The sequence below is a fragment of the Dermacentor variabilis genome, chromosome 2 (genome assembly GCF_050947875.1).
Source record: "Dermacentor variabilis isolate Ectoservices chromosome 2, ASM5094787v1, whole genome shotgun sequence".
In the NCBI taxonomy this organism is placed as follows: Eukaryota; Metazoa; Arthropoda; class Arachnida; order Ixodida; family Ixodidae; genus Dermacentor; species Dermacentor variabilis.
Genome location: NC_134569.1, coordinates 253,850,629 through 253,869,850, shown reverse-complemented (window position 1 = coordinate 253,869,850; position 19,222 = coordinate 253,850,629). Strand labels below are relative to the sequence as shown.

At 49.8% G+C, this 19,222-nt stretch overlaps 1 protein-coding gene across 1 annotated transcript in view; it reads left to right on the top strand.

The window, feature by feature from the left end:
* The window catches only part of Duox (dual oxidase), a 389,750-nt gene that overhangs the window by 311,642 nt on the left and 58,886 nt on the right, over positions 1–19,222 (top strand). Inside the window, exon 28 of the mRNA XM_075682845.1 lies at positions 2,913–3,077. Within this exon, the coding sequence (XP_075538960.1) occupies positions 2,913–3,077 (165 nt within the window). The remainder of the gene's footprint in view (positions 1–2,912; positions 3,078–19,222) is intronic.

The following is a 19,222-nucleotide window of genomic DNA, read 5'->3' as shown; positions in this document are numbered from 1 at the left end:
ACCTAGCGTTGCTAGGCTTTCCTAAGTCTTACGAGGTGAAGCGTCGCCTAACTATGCTCATACTAAGTGTCCTCAAGATTTGCTAAGTTTCGCCAAGATTTTGCGACGTCATCCACGTCCCGGCAGGCAAGCCACACAAGCCCCAGCAAGTCACACGCATACAAGCCGCAGTACGTGCATCACAATTTATTATGTGCAGTGCTTCAGTACCCGTCGTCATCATCGTCGATCCGGTCCTCGTCCTCGACGTCCGACCGTCATCCTGGCCGTCGTCATGGTCGGTGGCGCCGGGGAAGGCTCCGCGAAGCACTTGCAAGGCAGAGGTCTTCGGTTCATAGTTCCGCACCAAGCTCATAGTGGAGAGATTGACGTCGAACCAGAGCCGGTCACAGACGCAGCAGCTGTGCCCGAGCTCTATGCCAAGGAATCCGCGCTGGAACCGGCCGTTCGCACCTCCCATAGATGTGCGGGCTTTCCGTTGGAAGCTCTCGGTGACGCGTAAGCCCGGTACTGATTCGCGGCGGCGCGCAGCCTTCAGTCGGTAGTGTTCGTTGTCTCTGGCCCGAAACTCGGAATCCTCGCCTCGGCGACAGCGTTTCTCGGCGGCGGCCTCGGTGCGACGGGCAGGATCGGCTCTCCTTCGTTCATCATAATGCCGCTGAGCCACGTGCGAAGCTTCCTTGTAGGTCACAGACGCAAAAATGTGCCCAAACTTTATGCCCAGCAATTCGCGCTGGAATCGGCCGTTCGCACCCTCAGCGAGTTCAGCGAGTTTGACGCTGGAAGGTTTCGAGCAGTCGCAGGCTGGGATCGCTTTCGCGGCGACGTCGAGCGTTCAGGCGCCGACTCTCGCGGTCCCTTGACTGAAACTCTGGATCCTCAACTAGGCGTCGCCTCTTCTCAGCCGTAGCTTCGGCGCGATGTTCCGAATCAGCTCAGGCGGCGACGCATCGCTTCTCGTTTCGCAGTACGGCGCTCTTCCTGGTCAGCCGGCAGTTCGAACATTCTTCGGTCTTCCCATGGCAGCAGCACGTACACACGGAGTAGAGAAAGCGAGAGGTGTGTAGCCGCGCCGGCTGTTTCGAGGCCTGTGATATAACGACTCCACACTACGTGCGGGGGAGGGAGGGGGGGGGCGAGGAGTTTAGGTGGCTCGTTGCTCTCGCAGGTGGTTTCTAGGCAAGGCTGGGTGATGCACAGCTGGGCTGAGTTTTCTGGTAATGCTCTACGGTGGAACTAGACGTATAAACAGCTCCGCTGTTCGAAGAAAGGCAAAATTATGATTTGTTCAAGGGCACAACGAAGTAAACGACGCATCAGGAAGTGACCGTACATTACATTTCGTTGGCGTAGCGCTGAGAATGCCTTGGTCTTCCAAACGCTCGTTAGGTGTAGAACCAACCCTTCTCTGATAACACAGTGACGTCGGTGTCTTGCCAGGTAGCTTGTTTTCTACTTTTCGTTCTGTACATTTTGGTAGCTGCTCTTCTTCGCTTTTAGACACTGATTCTTAGCCCGACGAAAAATGCTTAAACCAATAAAGTGACCCGACCCTTTGTCCATGAATGAATGAAACTAATGAATGAAAATAATGGTGATTGGCTCCTAGACCTGCTAGAAAATGTCTGTTACAAAACAGACAAGTATAATTTCCCCTGGGTATTTTTTAAGTACAAGGTAACTTATCAAAGAAGTGGGCATTTCCACACTTTGTGTGCTTACGAATAAAAGAACATTCTAAGGCATGTGCCGTGATATTAAAATATACACATCTCGGAAATAATTACTAGTAATTTTCACGTAACATTTCATTTCAGGCAAATTTACCTTGAATATATGTTTACAGTATGCCTGGAGTTCCCCGTTGCATTGAATGTTTACTGTTACCTCTGCACATGCAGTGGCTCAAGAAGTTTATTTGCAGAATTGGAGATGTTGAGCACTTGATACGTATCAGCGGTAGTCAACCGACTCTTACGCATTGGATTTCATGTATAAGAAGCCTTTGTCAGGTTGTGTAGCCTCTGCTTCCGTTCCTGTAAACAGGCAGGACAAAGAAACTTCATATTTTAGAAACGTGCCATCAAATACACTAATGTGGCACGTAGTAGTGTCCTGCATTGAATAAGGCTTTGTGAATGACTGGTGCAATGAATATTCGTTCAAGGAACAATTTCTGAACCCACATGGTTTGGATTTGGTGCTATATTCTCAGCACTCCTGCTAAATGAACATATCATGTCTTTTCACTGGCTAGGATTCCGGAATTGAAACATGTGCAGATTGAGTTGGTATACACAACGTATAACAATAAATAACTTGTCAGCTGTTCTCAATAAGCAACAGCAGCAGCTGCAAGGACGTTGCTCAGTTAACCTCACACTGCGTCGTGATGATGCACATGAAAACAGAATGGGAAAGAAATTTCTACATATTCAGCGAGAGTTTATATCCTGTTTACCAATAATATACATAGCCACTTCACCACGGAAGATAATTTCCAATAATTTTTTCCTTTAAGAGGCACAACCGCACAAGCGGCGTCACATCGGCACCTTTGATAGTGAATTGAGCATCGATATTCCTTTGATTGCGATTGCCTCCTTTACGCGAGCTTGCGCAGAGGAGCCTATGCGAATCTTCGGTCTCTGTCGGGATCGAGCGAAATTGAAGTGGCTGCATGGCACTTTGCAGCCAACTTAGTATTCATGCCAAGTATTGCGTCAAGTATTTCGAGCACTAGACTGTATTGGGCGGATTGACATGCCTCGCGTTTTGTCGTTTACGTGCCCACAGCCCTAGAGAGGTTCATTGACATGAAGTAAGCAAATACGTTTTGCAACAGTGTGATTAATAGCCGAGAACGAAATACGCGGCGACCCTGGCACTTCACTGGCTGGCACGCGATGCAGGTGCGGTTGGAGGGGCCGTTCGGCGGAGGCAACCAGGACTGGTACAAGTTTGAGATCGCCGTCATGGTTGGCGGGGGCATCGGCGTCACGCCGTACGCCTCGATACTGAACGACCTGGTCTTCGGCACTTCCACCAACCGCTACTCGGGAGTCGCCTGCAAGAAGGTGCGTGCTCGCGAGTGCTGTTTACGCGTCATCTGCTGGGCCAATGCGATCTCGGCAGTAAAATGAAACAAAAGAACGCACTATGAAACTCTCCACTAATGCTCGCCGTAAAGTGATATAAAGAAACAACCATATATTTACGATGCAGAAAAGAGGCAATGACCATATGCGGAGCGTCTTTGCTGTGCTGCAGGAATACCATTCGTCAGCGTAACTCTGTTCGCTATAGTTCATCATAGTTTACTCAAGTCCTTTGCCCATTGGCACCTTTGTGTATATTGCGACTGCGAGTGTCATCCGGTCTTTCAAAACACTACAGTGCTGTGTTTAAACACCCAGACCAAGGTGTCTCATGAATGAATGTAGGCTTAATTTAAGACAAAATAGGGCTCAGAATGTGTTAGCGAGCCGTGCAAATCACTGCAGAAAAGCCAATTTGCTTTCTAGGGTGAGAAGGTCACGCAACTGCCTATGGCCTAGTGACGTGGCTGTTTATATTTATTTAATTATTTATTTCGTCCATATGACTTAGTCTTCATATGGAAGGTATTGCAGGACATGGGAAAATACAGTGCATTAAGATATAATTGACAAACTATTATACATTTGTTTATACTGCAGCTAACAACAAAGCGTAATTAAGCAGTACAGTAAGAGGGTATGGTTTTTTTGGGTCAGCCCTTAATGAAGAAGAGCGATAAAAAATACAGCAGCTGATGAAAAACAACAAGAGTGTACATGGAAATAGAATAAAAACAAAATGCGGTGTATGTAGGTGATGTTTAATATCACGATACATGCAGATAGACGTATGTTTCAAGCTTAGGAAGAAATTTGTCCGGTTAAGAAATTATATCATTGGGCAATAAATTTGAATCTGATTTTCTCAGGAAAGAATGAATACCTAAATGAGTCATAGTGGAACCTATATTCAAATTAATATTTACAATTTTTAGTTACAGGGTTTCGCCGTTTAGTGAAAGGCGAGAATGTACGGCTGTTTGATTTGTAGACCCCATTACTGATGTGAAATAGAAACTTCAGGCATAAAAATTGAGCACGCTTGCTTATTCTCGAGATGCAAGCTTTGTTGATGAGTTCTGTCGGTGAATCATCGGAGTGGTATTTCTTATATCTGAATCTGATGGCTTTCTTTGTATTGCCTCCAGGCCTTTTAAGCAGTGCTTGGTATAGCGAGACCAACAGGCGATGCCATATTCCAGTAGAGGACGAACGAATGAGGTGTAGGCTGGCATCTGGTGAGGCCGATATTTTAGTGTGTTTATACGAACGAAGTGCTGAAAAGGCCTAAAAAGCTCTGTACTACACATATTTGTCCCATTCCAACTCATATGACAGAACAACGCCCAAGTATATATAAACATCAGAAATTTTCATTTTTGCAGTTCGTGTCGGTGAATTCTATTGGGTTTGTTTTCTGCTTATTTTCATACAAGCAATCTTTTCTAAATTATTATTCGTTTGCCATGCCGTGAGACCAATTTGCTATTTGCGGAAGTTCCTAATTTGTCATTACTTGACAATTGCAATTTGTAATGTTTCTCTATATAATTAACCCCTTTGAAAACATGCGCATCGTTGATTTCCTGTTATCTCTGATGTTACTAGTGTATAATAAAGAACAAATTGGCGCTAAGGCTGTCCCTTGAGGTACTCCGGATGACACTTATACCCAGTCCCACAGCTGACCTTTGATTTCAACGAATTGCTTTCAACATGAAAGATAAGCTTTTCTCTAATTTATTAAACTGCAAGATCCGAGTATATGTAGTAATTTGTACAGTAGTTTAGAGTGTGATGCCCAGTCGAAGGACTTTGATAGATACAAAGATATTCTATCACTCTGCCCATGGTTAAAATCGTTAGAGCGACACTATGTGCTGTCTCTATCAACTGGGTAACCGCCGACAATCATTTTGGGGAACCCACTTGGTTTCTGTTATACAACTTAAATTATCGGGTTTTACGTGCTGTTACGTTTCGCCTCCGACGTGCAGTATAGCCGGCGCGGATGCGACGGACGGCGGGGCTTCGTTCACAGCGGCGGACATTTTGGCCTGTTCAGCGCTGCTCCAACACCTCCTGCTAAGCGCGTCCAGGCATGTTTCAATGCCACGTGTATTCGTGTGTGTGTGTGTGTGTGCGTGTGTGTGTGTGTGCGTGTGTGTGTGTGTGTGCGTGTGTGCGTGTGTGTGTGTGTGTGTGTGTGTGTGCGTGTGCGTGTGCGCGTGCGTGCGTGCATGTTGGTGCCCACGCTTGTCAAAGCGCGGCAGCCGGGGAGAGGAGATCCTCAACTGTGAAGCGAGTAGGTCTGACCGGCGCCGGCCCGGCGGATACTTGTCACTTGTCACAACGTGTCCGTGTGCCGCGGTCACGTGCGCCTCTTCCGAGCCGTTCCTTCTTGCCCTCGACTCCGAGATTATAAAAGCAGCTGCCCCCGGACGCCCAGAGAGAAGCTTCGATTTATTCAGTCGAGTAACGTGGTCTCCCGTTTCTCCACTTCGGTCGGCCTGACCGGCCGCTCTTTTGCGATGCTAGAATAAACAAGTTGTTCTGTTAGCAGTCGACTCATCCTTTGCCAGGATCTTCGGATGCTTCCAGCTGTGCCCCAGGGTGCCAGGCCAACGCTACCCTTGGGACTTGCGACCCATTTGCAACAACTGGTTGCCAGCGGTGAGATCGCGACAACGGAGGCCAGCAGCGAAGATATGCGGTCGACTGTATGCTGAGCAGCACAACGACCATCCGGGAGCAGTGCAACGAGCCCTGTGTGATGACTGGTTGCCTGCAGCGGAACGACTGCGCTGAATTCTTGGCTGCGAGGTTTGGTGAGTGCGGGACTTTCTTCTGCTGAGTTTTGCCAGGCTTTTGTTATTGTCAGAAACAGAGCTGTTAATTGCGGTTGTCGTTGCTGCCGGGTTAGTTTGCGGAAAGACAATAGTAGGCAGTAGAGAAAGCAGCATTCAGAGCAGCCATGGATTTGAAGTTGTTGCGCAACCGAAATTGCTGGAGCTTGCAAGAGAGTTGGGTGTGGATGTCTCAGACAAACTCAGAAAACCAGAACTGCTAAGGGCTATTCTTGAGATAGAAGCTTAGGATGACGAGCTGTCGGAGAGCCTTGAGACCATTGAGGAGAGGGAGACGGCAAAAAAGAGAGGAGCGCGAACGTAAAGAGCAAAAAGAGAAAGAGGAGCGCGACCGTCAACACACTTTGGAAATGAAGCGTCTCGAGGTAGAGATGGAACGCGCTCGTAATGGAAGTCAGGCACACGGTGCAGGAGAACGAGTATCGTTCAAAATGGCTGACCTGATGCGGCCGTTTAAGCTTGGAGAGGACATTGGTTTGTTCCTGGTTAACTTTGAGCGAACATGCGAGAAGAAGGTATTCTCTCGGGAAACGTGGCCACAGCGCTTGCTCACTTTGTTACCCGGTGAGGCGGCCGACGTAGTCGCTCGCTTGAAGAGAGAGGAGGCAGAGGATTTTGACCAAGGGAAATAGAGTCTGCTAAAAAAGTACAGGCTGTCAGCGGAGGCGTTCCGTCGGAAGTTTCGGGAAAATGAGAAAGGCAGAAGTGAGTCATATACAGAGTTTCCTTACAGGCTTATGTCAAACATGCAGGAGTGGCTCGAAGAAGAGAAAGCATTTGGTGACCACGAGAAAGTTGTGCAGTGTTTCGGGCTGGAACAGTTTTATAGTCGGTTACCTGAGAACGTCCGGTACTGGGTCTTGGATAGGCCAGACGTTAGTACGGTGGCTAAAGCCGCTGAGCTAGCCGAGGAATTTGTGACGCGTTGGGCTCGCGGAGCTAAGGACGGTCAAAAGGGTGAATTTGGCTCCAAGTTTGAGAGGCCGAAGTTCACGCCCATGAGAGCAAGGGGGGACACACGTAGTGCGGATGCGAGTGAAAGCAGTCCGACCGAACGTAAGGAGACGGTGGCAGCCGAAGCCGAACGCAGAAAGCGGTTCGAGACGAGGCAAGCGCGCGTGTGTTATACATGCCAGAAGCCGGGTCACTTTTCGGCGCAGTGTCCAGAAACAAAAACAAAAGTCGTGTTTTTGTCATTATGCAGCACTGACGAGAACATGAAGCTTTTCGAGCCTTACATGCGAGACCTCCTCGTGAACGGGAAAAAGTGGCGAGTGCTTCGTGATTCCACAGCTACAATGGATGTAGTTCACCCCTCTTACGTAGAACCCGATATGTTCACGGGCGAGTGCGCGTGGATCAAGCAAGCCATGGAAGCTCATAGCGTGTGTCTGCCCGTAGCAAAAGTGCTTATTGAAGGACCTTTTGGAGCACTTGAGACGGAGGCCGCAGTGTCATGCTCCCCCCCCCCAGTACCCTTACCTATTTTCGAACAGATCCGATCACCTCCTGCGCGAGAAAGGTCTTTTGTTTGGTGAGGCTAGCGTTCAGGCCTTAACAAGATCAAGAGTTCGGGAGCTCGCTGCAAAGGTGGTAGTTGCGGGGCCGACGTTGTCGAACAATGAGAAAGGGTCGGAGGCGTAGCAAGCTGATATTCAGAGCACGTCCGAACTGAATAAAATTAAGCCTGTAGCGTTGAAGGCACCAGATACTGGAGAGGAAATGCCCGACACGGGAAAGTTAGAAGAGCTATCTGCAGATTTGCTCATCGCGTCTACGTCAGATGGACTTAATAGGTTGCTAAAAGTCAGACGGTTAGCTTTGATAGCCGAGCAAAAAAACGATGGCAGCCTAGAAAACATGTGCTGCAATGTCAAGGAAGGTATCGCCAAGAAAAATGCTCGTTTTGTGGAAAGAAGTGGGGTCCTGTACCGATACTATCTAGACCGCAGTGGAGTGGAGTTCGATCAGCTGATCGAGCCTCAGTGCTACCGTCAGGATCTGTTGCGCCTGTCGCATGGAGGTTCGTGGTCCGGACACCTTGGAGTTAAGAAGACTAAGGACCGTCTCTTGCAAGAGTGCTATTAGCCAGGGTGTTTTCGTGACGCAGAACACTTTGTGAGGACATGTGACACCTGTCAGCGGGTGGGCAAACCAGGGGACAAATCGAGGGCGCCGTTGAAGTTGGTACCTATCATTACGGAGCCATTTAGACGGCTCGTTATTGATACAGTGGGACCTCTGCCGGTAACAACCACGAGGTACAGACACATTTTGACTGTGATCTGCCCAGCGAAAAAGTTGGCTTAAGCAGTGCCGCTTAAGGAACTCAACTCAGTTGAGATAGTCAATGCACTACTGTCCATATTAGCGCGAGTTGGTTTTCCTGCGGAAATCCAGTCAGATCAAGGAGCAGTGTTTACTAGCGCTTTGACGACAGCCTTTCTCGAAAGGTGTGGGGTAAAGCTGTTACACAGCTCAGTGTACCACCCACAGTCAAATTCCGTTGAGAAGCTCCACTCCGTCATGAAGCGCTTGTTGAGAGCATTGTGTTTTGAACAACAAACTGACTGGGAGCTGTGTCTGCCTGGGGTGATGTTTGCATTAAGGACCGCGCCGCATGCGGCTACGGGGTTTTCGCCAGCTGAGCTGGTGTACGGTCGCTTGCTGCGGTCTCCGCTTCGCATGCTTCGAGACTCGTGGGAAGGCAGGGGTGACGACCCAGTCATGGTGGAGTACGTGCTTAGGCTCCTCGAACGCTTAAGAAGGGCACAGGAGTTGTCAGGTGAAGCAATGGCAAAGGCCCAGCAGAGGGCCAAGGTTTATTATGATCGGACAGCCAGGGCCCGTCGTTTTGAGGTGGGCGATGAGGTAATGATATTGCGCACATCGCTAAAGAACAAACTCGACGTGCAGTGGGAGGGCCCAGCACGGGTTGTTCAAAAACTGTCGGACGTTAACTACGTGGTGAGTCTGCCAGGAAAACGGAAAGCACAGCAAGTTTACCACTGTAATCTGCTCAAACCCTATAGACAACGGGAAGCAGTGGAGTGTATGATGGTTAGACAACGGGAAGCAGTGGTGTGTATGATGGAAAACGTTCCCGAAGAGCGTCCGGTCGAGCTTCGGGGACTAGGCTCAGTGACGAACAGAGAAGACACCGATCAAGTCATTAGTGACTTAATCAGTAAAGCACCGCTGTCGCGTGAGCAGACAACCGAACTACACCAGCTATTACAAGAGTTTCAAGGTCAGTTCTCTGAGAGGCCTAGTAGGACTTCTGTCCTTACTCATGAAATAGAACTTACCTCCCCAGAGCCCGTACGATCCAAGGCGTACCGGGTGCCACCCCGCCAGCGCGATATTATGGAGGCTGAGGTAAAGAAAATGCTACAGCTCGGTGTTATTGAGGCGGATGAGAGTGATTACACCTTCCCTTCGATTTTAGTTGAGGTACCGGGCAAGGAACCTCGTCCTTGCGTCGACTACCGCAGGCTCAATTCTATCACTAAGGATCAAATTTATCCGATCCCTAACATCGAGGAGCGCCTTGAGAAAGTTAGTAGCGCTCAGTTTATTTCCACCCTAGATCTTGTCAGGGGTTATTGGCAGGTTCCACTTACTGAAGAGGCTAGTAGGTATGCGGCGTTCATTTCACCAATGGGAACATTCCGTCCTAAAGTTTTGAGTTTTGGTTTGAAGAACGCGCCATACTGCTTTTCAAGCCTCATGGACAAAGTGTTGCGGGGAAAGGAAGAATTCGCTTTACCGTATTTAAACGACGTAGCGATATTCTCCGCATCCTGGTCTGAGCATATGGCACACTTGCGAGCAGTGCTAACCCGCCTGCGCGAAGCGGGCTTGACAGTCAAGGCTCCCAAGTGCCAGTTAGCACAGGCCGAGGTTGTCTACCTCGGTCACGTGATTGGACGGGGTCGTCGCCCCCCCCCCCTCTGAAATAAAGGTGGCCGCTGTGCGAGACTTCCCGCAACCACGCACGAAGACCGGTATTCGGTCGTTCTTAGGTGTCGCCGGCTACTATCAGAGGTACATCCCCAGGTACTCTGATATCGCGGCTCCCCTGACGGATGCTCTAAGAAAAACAGAGCCCCAAACAGTCGTCTGGGACGAGTCGAGGGAAAGAGCTTTTAGCGTCCTAAAGAGCACCTTAACAAGCCAGCCTGTGCTACGATCGCCAGACTACACAAAAGGGTTCGTTGTTTAGTGCGATGCTAGTGAGCGAGGCATGGGCGTTGTACTGTGCCAACGGGAAAATGGAGAAGTGGAACACCCCGTCCTGTATGCTAGTCGTAAGCTGACCAGTCGTGAGCAGGCGTACAGCGCCACCGAGAAAGAGTGTGTGTGTCTCGTGTGGGCCGTGCAGAAATGGTCATGCTACCTAGCCGGCTGGAGGTTTATCATTGAGACGGATCACTGCCCTCTCCAATGGCTGCAGACCATCTCTTCCAAAAATGGCCGCCTCCTGCGCTGGAGTCTCGCTTTGCAACAATATTCCTTTGAGGTGCGTTACCAAAAAGGGGAGTCTCAACGGTAACGCCGATGGCTTAAGTCGACGCCCCTAACGTAGGAATCAGCCTCAGAGTTGTTTGTTACTGATGTTTTTCTTCCTGAGGCAAGATTTTTAACATATTGCTTTTGTTTAGTGTTTCCAAGTCATGACGTGCTTTCTAGTGCAATTTTCCAATTTGTGGACGCGTTCTGAGTGCTGCTAGACTACTGTAAGGAACTAGGCAGTAGTAAAAACGGGGAAAGAGCCTGGCATGGCTTAGTGAGGGTTGTGTCGTGCTTGCTTACTAAGCGGTTGAGTTTCGGCGTAGTTCTAACGCTTGCTGGGAACGAGAAAAAAAAGGCAACTCCCCCGAAGTAAATTTGCAGTGTCCTGTGTGGACCTGAACGTGAGAACAAGGCCTTCTCGGTGCGCTGCGCTCAAGAAACGCCGACGGACGACCGACTTCGGTTATGAGTATCATCGAGCGACATCCCTCCGGACAATGGATGCAGACCCCTCACCATCGGTATCTCCTTCTCCCGGCGGGGCGGTCTGTTACGTTTCGCCTCCGACGTGCGGTAGAGCCGGCGCGGATGCAACGGACGCCGGGGCTTCGTTCACAGCGGCGGACATTTTGGCCTGTTCAGCGCTGCCCCAACACCTCCTGCTAAGCGCATCCAGGTATGTTTCAATACCACGTGTCTTTGTTTGTTTGTTTGTTTGTTTGTGTGTGTGTGTGTGTGTGTGTGTGTGTGTGTGTGTGTGTGTGTGTGTGTGTGTGTGTGTGTGTGTGTGTGTGTGTGTGTGTGTGTGTGCGCGTGCATGCATGCACGCTCCCCAACTTTGAGCTCCCCAACTGTGAAGCGAGGAGGTCTGTTCGGCGCCGGCCCGGCGGATACTTGTCACAACGTGTCCGTGCGCCGCCTTCACGTGCGCCTCTTCCGAGCCGTTCCTTCTTGCCCTCGACTCCGAGAATATAAAAGCAGCTGCCCCCGGACGCCAAGAGAGAAGCTTCGATTTATTCAGTCGAGTAACGTGGTCTCCCGTTTCTCCACTTCGGTCGACCTGACCGGCCGCTCTTTTGCGATGCTAGAATAAACACATTGTTCTGTTAGCAGTCGACTCATCCTTTGCCAGGACCTTCGGATGCTTTCAGCTGTGCCCCAGGCCGCCAGGCCAACGCTACCCTTGGGGCTTGCGACCCATTTGCAACAGTGCCAAAACCACTTTCTGATTTTGAGGCACACCGTAGTGGGGGACTCCGGAAATTTCGACCACCTGGGGCTCTTTAACGTGCACCTAAATCTAAGTACACGGGTGTTTTCGCATTTTGCCCCCATCGAAATGCGGCCGCCGTGGCCGGCTGTTATGCAACTTATCATCAGCAAAGGTTGCGAAGTGTTCTGTATGACTCGTTGGAAAATTTAGCAACTCGTGCAAGTTAGTGAAATGCATAGATAATTTCTTGGGTCACCTGATATAAGAATCCACATTTTTTGCTACTTTAGGTCATTCGGCACGTCAGACTATTCTAGAGATCTTAAGAAACACAAGTAAGATATATTCTGATACTCATTCTTTGTATCTCCTCATTATAGCATTGTCACGTGGTAGTGACGGTGAAGAAAGCCACAAAACAGTGAGTGACGAAAGTAGCATTTATTTGGCGTAAGATGCCCTCCAAAATAGGCTGCCCCCAAAGAACAACGCCAGTAGCGAACATAGTCGGCGACCGTCGTAAATCTCATCTGGCGCTCAAGGCCGTCAACTTTCACACGCGAGTCATCGAAGGCTCCAGAGTAATCGGCGATGCCCGCTTGTCTCCCAGAAAGTTCTACACAATTCACGTCGCATATGCAATCAGATTACTCAAGCTTCGGTGACCACAGAACCATCGATAACATTCGAGAAACTTCTGATTCATGCGGGCGCGTCCCGTGCTGAGCGCTAACATTTGGTAGACGGTGAAAAGCGCTCACCCGAAAAAGATAAAAAAGTTCATGTGCCAATTCCCCCCTCTCAATAAGCGTCGTCCCGATGCTGCAAACATAACAGGAGAGCGAAACACAAAACGACACTTGATAAACAAAAGTTTGACGTCACTCGGAGTACTCTCGTCGTGAGCGCCCGAAGCTTGACAGCAGCGCCAGCCCCGCAGCCCCTCTCGCCGCCTTCGCCGTGATCCATTTTATTCTGTCCGCGACTGTACATTCAGAGGAAATAACAGTGTGCTCCTGTCGACAAAAAAAGAGTGATGAACAAGAAGCTGTGTTGTTGAGCGAGGTTGTAGACCGATAATGTCACCAAAGAGGAGGCCACATTCCTGTCCCGATGATCAGCAGAAATGTACATCGACAGCATGTCTACTAGCGTTTAATTGATGCGTCATTAAGGTCGTTGCGTGTTTGTATTGTGTCTAGCACGAGCGCGCAGTGTAAGGGATGATACTGGAGAGAAACCGGCGAGCTAAGTCCGCGAGAAGTACTTGAGGATGGCCATACTGAATGTCATCGCGGTGTTCAAGAAAGCCTGCGACCTCAGGTGCTCAGGTCACCATGAAGGCTTCAGTGGTAGCATACCGTTGGGCGTATTCACACACCTCGCGGAAATAGAGCAAAAAGACCGAGCGAGTTGAAAAATAACTTAATGACAGCACTCGTATCTTAGATCAAGAGACTGAAAAAGACAATCAGCTTAGATGGATGGCCTTTTCAAGCTGTGGCATAGTTTGAAAAATGAATGTGACGATGTAAGACCCACAATATAGTATATGCCAACCCAATTGAATCAGCATGGTCATACATGAGCTATACGCCATGGTGGCTTGCCGCCAGGACATCATAGAGTTGCGGCGATGACAGCTTACATTGGGTGCTTGAGAATAAAAACGAGCGCATCAGACACGTTCGAGGGACGTTACTACTGCACAAGATCACATCTTGAAAAAAATAAGCTTGCGAATAAGGGCATCAGAACATCGAGTACTACTACACGTGTTGATTACGTTGAGGATGACGTCAGCGTTTTATGCAGCGTTTATTTCTGAGAAAATAAGTTCGAGTTATGTTTATTTGCATCACAATGGCGGATGTAATCAGGCGAAAGGTGAAAGCACTTCATTTGAGCACACCTGAGTGCTCTGCGTAGATTACGTACGAGAATGATATCAAGAATACAACATTATTATCACCTATCAGTACAGAGTAGCAAAAAGGAAGTGCATCCGCCGTATAGCTGTTGGGGGGGGGCGCAAATAATGAACAGGCTAAAAAGAAACAGTCTTGTAGGTATGTAGTAAACTGGATAGACCATTAGCGTCATGGCAATAGAAGGTTACTCCTGGAGGTAGAAAGTCTAGCGGGCAAGTCGGACAGTTGGCTCTCGCAGTGATGAAATTCCGCAAAGGACGTGATGAGGCCGCCACGACACGCGACTTTACGCCAACAAATCAATGGATGGATGGATGGATGGATGGATGCAAAACCTTAATGAAGGTCCTGAGGTACGCGACTCAGCGCGCTGCGGGCCGCTCTCACGTTGGGAGAGTCAGGCCATGCCTGACCGCCGCATCGTGGGCCCTATGGACATTCCATAGTTGCACCCCGGTATCGGGGCTCTTGATAGCGCAGAGCCACTTGTCCTCATTGATTTGTACTGTGCCTCGCAACGAGGGGCAACGGCAGAGCATATGGTCTAAGCTACCGATGTCATTGCAGTGATTGCAAGAACTAGTGGCATAGGTGTCGGGATAAATTTTGTGGAATAAAGCCGGGCTGGGATACGAGCCTGTTTGCAATAATCTGAGAGGCAATGCTTGTGCTCTATTTAACTTATTGTGTGGAAGTGGAAAGTCTCTCCTGCCGAGACAAAAGTGCTGCGCAATTTCATTGTATGTGGTCGGTTGATCTCTGTTCTCCCTTACTGCGGGCCGGCGTTGGAGTTCTCCATGGTCGCGCAAAGCGAGACCTCGCGCCTTGGAGTGGGCCAGCAAATCAAGACATTTTTTTTTAAAGCGAAGCTTTCTTTGTCTCTTCCTATGCCTTTTCCACTGCTGCTGCCACGGTCTTGCATGCCGCGTCGGCTGCAGGGGAGAGAAGGGGTACACATGCATGGAAGAAACGGGGCAGAGATGAAAGGCGACGCGAAAAACGTGTTTGGAGCCTTCCTTCGCATCATGTCGCATAATGCACTCTGGAGCATTTGGGCGTCGTTGGATTAGCCTGTTGACAACTGTAATTATCTCTGACCCCCCGCAAAAGCATTGGAGAAACAGCAGCGCTCACTGTTCTACTAACGTGCAAGTCCTGAGGTGAAGTTAATAGCAGGGGGAAGAGGGGGCAAGGAGATGAGGCAGAAAATGGGTAGAACCGGCGCAATCACGAAACGAGTGAATAACAGGCTTTGCGAACCTTCGCCTGCAATTCCCATAGAATGGCGAAGCCCAGGAAAGAGAAAATGTTACGTTAAGGAAACGAAGATAAGGAAACACTACTACTAAAGACATGGCAACAGTTACGGGAAACTGAAGGTACTCTACTGTATGTTTATGCTTTTTCTAAAAGATAAACACCATGGAAATTCGGCAAGCGCACAACTGACGCAGGGCGTGGCGATCCAAAGCCACATTAAATCACCGTAAGGTCTATGCAACACTACGGAAGCGGTCGCACGTGGAATCAACGCTTCCGCCACTGTAGATGTGCAGCTACAGCATTGGTCGACGTTGCCGGTTCGATCCCCGTCACGGGAGCCGAATTTCGACGGCAGCGAAATACAAAAACTGTCGTGCACTTTGATTTTGGGGCACGTTAAAGAACACCAGGGTATCAAAGTTAGGGTAGAGTACGCCACTACGGCGTGTCTCATAATCCGATTGTGGTTTTGGCACGTAGAGCCCCATAATACTGGCTACACTTCTGCCGCAATTCAATGTGTCATGTGAAGCAATAGCAATACTCAACCAGCGGACAGCGATGGTAGAATTTGCCGACTGCGATGGTAGAGGAGTATCGGATGAAGTGTCGTCAACTGCAATGGATGCTACTGAGTGATCCTCGAATGAGCAAAGGTGGGCCAGAGACATCCCACGTGGCAGCACTTGTGTCGTCAAGCCAAAGTTGACCACTGGCAGGCAGACGCAATTCGCCGTAATATATAAAACTGTATGAGGTACTGTGATCCCGTGTGTAAGGGGGACGTCTTGCATAGGAGCCGCGATGTAGTGACCGTCGGGGACTGGTGGGGATGACACTAGGTCAACGTAGGTCAGTGCCGAAGGTGGCAAGCGAACGAAGTCCGCGGAACTGAGGCGACTGGGGTGTGGTTCAGCAGGATCGAGAACAGGCAGGTCAAGGCAGAGAGTACTGGCGGAACAATCGATGAGAGCAGAATGTGCGGAGAGGAAGTCTAAGCCGAGGATGATGTCGTGGGGACAGTGGGCGATGACTGTGAATAGCACGATTGTTGAGCGGTCGGCGAAGGAGACGCGGGCGGTACACATACCAATAACGGGGGCTGTTCCGCCATCGGCGACACGGACAACAGGCGTCGTGGCGGGCGTGATAATTTTCCTGAGCCGGTTACGAAGGTCAGCGCTCATGACGGACAAATGCGCCCCAGTGACTATGAGTGCAGACACAGAAACACCGTCGACATGCACTTCAAGAAGGTTCAGATGAGTGGGCAAGGTCAGTAGAGGATTTGGCGGCGTAGGGAGCAATGCAGCGTCACCTCGAGGCGCTGCATCGTCTAGTTTTCCGGCTGGGAGCGGCGTCCGAAGGGAGTTGGCGAATAGGAGCGACGGGGCTGGGGAGAGCGAGATTGTCGTCGTTGGGGCGAAGGCGAACGAGAATAGGGGCGGTTCGTTGCAGGAGAATCAGTGGCGGCATTATCGGAAGGTGCGGCATAGGGACGAGAAGGGCCACCTGGGGAGCGAGACTAGGCAGTGTAAGTAGATCGGATCGGGGAACTCGAGCGACTGCGACACTGCCGAGAAATGTGCCCGATTCGATGGCAGTAGAAACAAATGGGCTTGTCGTCAGCAGTGCGCCATTCAGATGGGTTGCGGAAACGTGGTGGGTAAGAAGATGCGGGACGGGGCGGAATGGAAGAAGCCGGGCGGGTATCAGGGCGATGGGCCGAGCAGATGGTGTGAAGACCCATGTTTTCGAACTCCTGGCGGACAACTGCCTGGATCAGTGAGACCGTGACTGCAGATGTGTTGGTGGGACTGGAGTCGAAGGCAGCCGGATAGGCGGCCTCGATCTCACGCCGGACGATCCTGGTAACATCAGCAGTGTTGTTGGGACGAGGAGCGTCGGCACAGGAAGATGTCGCTGGGGTGTTGGGCAGACGGGCAAACTTCGGGTCAATACGTCGGCTTTTGGCGAGTTCCAGGCGGCGGCACTCTTTGATAACAGCATCCACCGTCGCTACGTTGTTGCACACGAGCAAGTTGAAGGCGTCATCGGCAATGCCTTTGAGGATGTGGGAAACCTTGTCTGACTCATTCATGTGGGTGTCAACTTTGCGGCACAGAGCCAAGACGTCCTGAATGTACGTGACATAGGGCTCTGTTGACGTCTGCACACGGCCGGAAAGCGCCTTCTGCGCGGCAAGTTGGTGACCGTAGGGGTTGCCGAACAAGTCTAGAAGCTGTGTCTTAAGTGAATCCCAACTGGTGAGCTCATCTTCGTGCGTGCGATACCAAACTCGAGGTGTGCCACCGAGGTAAAAGACTACGTTGGCGAGCATAATAGTAGGGTCCCACCGGTTATTGCGGCTGACGTGTTCATACAGGCTGATCCAGTCATCGACGTCTTCCCCATCTTTGCCTGAGAATACGCCAGGATCACGGGGAGCGGGGAGAGTGATGTAGGTCGTCGAAGTGGCAGCAGGTGTCGGAGCCGGCGGAGTCGGGTGGTCGTCGCCGGGAGCCATGAAGGAAGGCACGACGTACCGTCCACTGCGAAGCTCCGTGACGAGGTACAGGGAACGTCCACCTCCACCAGATATGTTACGTAGGAAGACACCGACGAAAAGCTATTTACAAGTATATTTACAAGGCTACAAGGCAATACGCTGCGCTTGGCCAAGAGGCAACAGCCCGCGCTAGCTTCTAATCGTCGTCGTCGTCTTCACACTGCTCGCCTTTCGTGATCGCACATACTGTGCCGTAGCAATATGTTGTAAACATTGGCGCACAACGCCTCAAGCAAACACGTCCCGCGGTTTGCTGTGTACTACGCACACGAACAGCGATAGTGCACGCAAGGTTACATTTGCCATCAACTCATTACTCTCGTATTGCATTATACGCTAAAGAAATTATACAATCGCAGTCAACATTACGGCTAATTATTGTCAATCAAAGCAAACAATACAGAACGCTACGCTTACATTTATTCCCCCAGTGTGTGGGATGCGCACAAATTTTCAGATTGTGAATTTATATGTTTAAGAATGGTGCTGATTAATGCAATATTTTCATTCGCAGTGAGCAAAAGTGCCTGTCGTGTCCATGGTAGAATTTATTTAAACGGCTTTAATCCCGTGGCCATTACATCATTGCCGACTTCCTTGAGATCGTAGTCGTCAAAATCTAATACAAGTCACCGGGGAATCGGGAGGTTGATGATCGGCAAGACAGCAGAAGCTTGCACAAGACCTCAGGAAAATAAAATAACTTTTTGAGCAGCGTGGTCAGTGGGCCGTGCTATGGTTTCGCCGTATATTAAAGATCCCCCAAACAGAGTGGAACAAAAATGCAGGCATATCGGGAAAGGCGAAACCGCTAAAAATCTCAGGGCACCACTAGATTAAATATAAAAGATGACTTAAAGACAAAAATACCATAACATTTACGACATGGCCCAATTTTGGGACAAATAATTGGTAGTTCAGCTGAAACCCGATGGTGCTAAAGAAGGCGCAAATGTCCGCAAGTGTTGAAGAGAGGTCAAGTAAGTCCTGTGGGCCGACGCCAGCGCCCGACAACTATCAGGCGACGGCACATATATGCGACATGCCTGGTCGTCAGTCGTTACAGGGTGATTCGAGCCTGAAGTTTCGGACGCAAACTCCATCACATTAAATACAATGCACTCTATGATGTCGTTCAAGCGCTCGTACCGATTCTCGTGAAATGAGGATGTGAACAAATTGTCACACGTGCCAACTGTCACCATCCTCCACCTGCCAACATTCCTTACCCACCGTCCTGCCGCAGTTGCTTAGTGGCTATGGTGTTGGGCTGCTAATCACAATGTTGCAGGTTCGAATCCCAGCCACGGCGCCCGTATTTAGATGGGGGCAAAATGCGAAAACACCCGTGTACTAAGATTTAGGCGCACGTTTATGAACCCCAGGTGGTGCTAATTGTTCCGGAAACCCCACTATGGCGTGCCTCATAATCATATCAAGGTTTTGGTGCGTAAATCTCATAATATATTATTTACCATTCCTTAAGGATGTCCTTCGCAGTCGCACAACTCTTGAATACAAGGGTCAGGGGTTGTGCGTCAGGTCTTTGAGTATGTGAGTAGCCTTTATGAGGTTCGATATCTGCTTGTCTACATTGTGGGTATATTATAAAGGTGGAACGGCAGAATGGTAGACAGTATGGAGAACAGACAAATGCCGTATATATTACTGTGCAATAACTTTAAGTAGCGGTCCTCCTTCACGCGCGCGGATAACCGTGACAAGAGACTACTTTGCGAAGTAACTGCAAGGATTATATGTGTCAT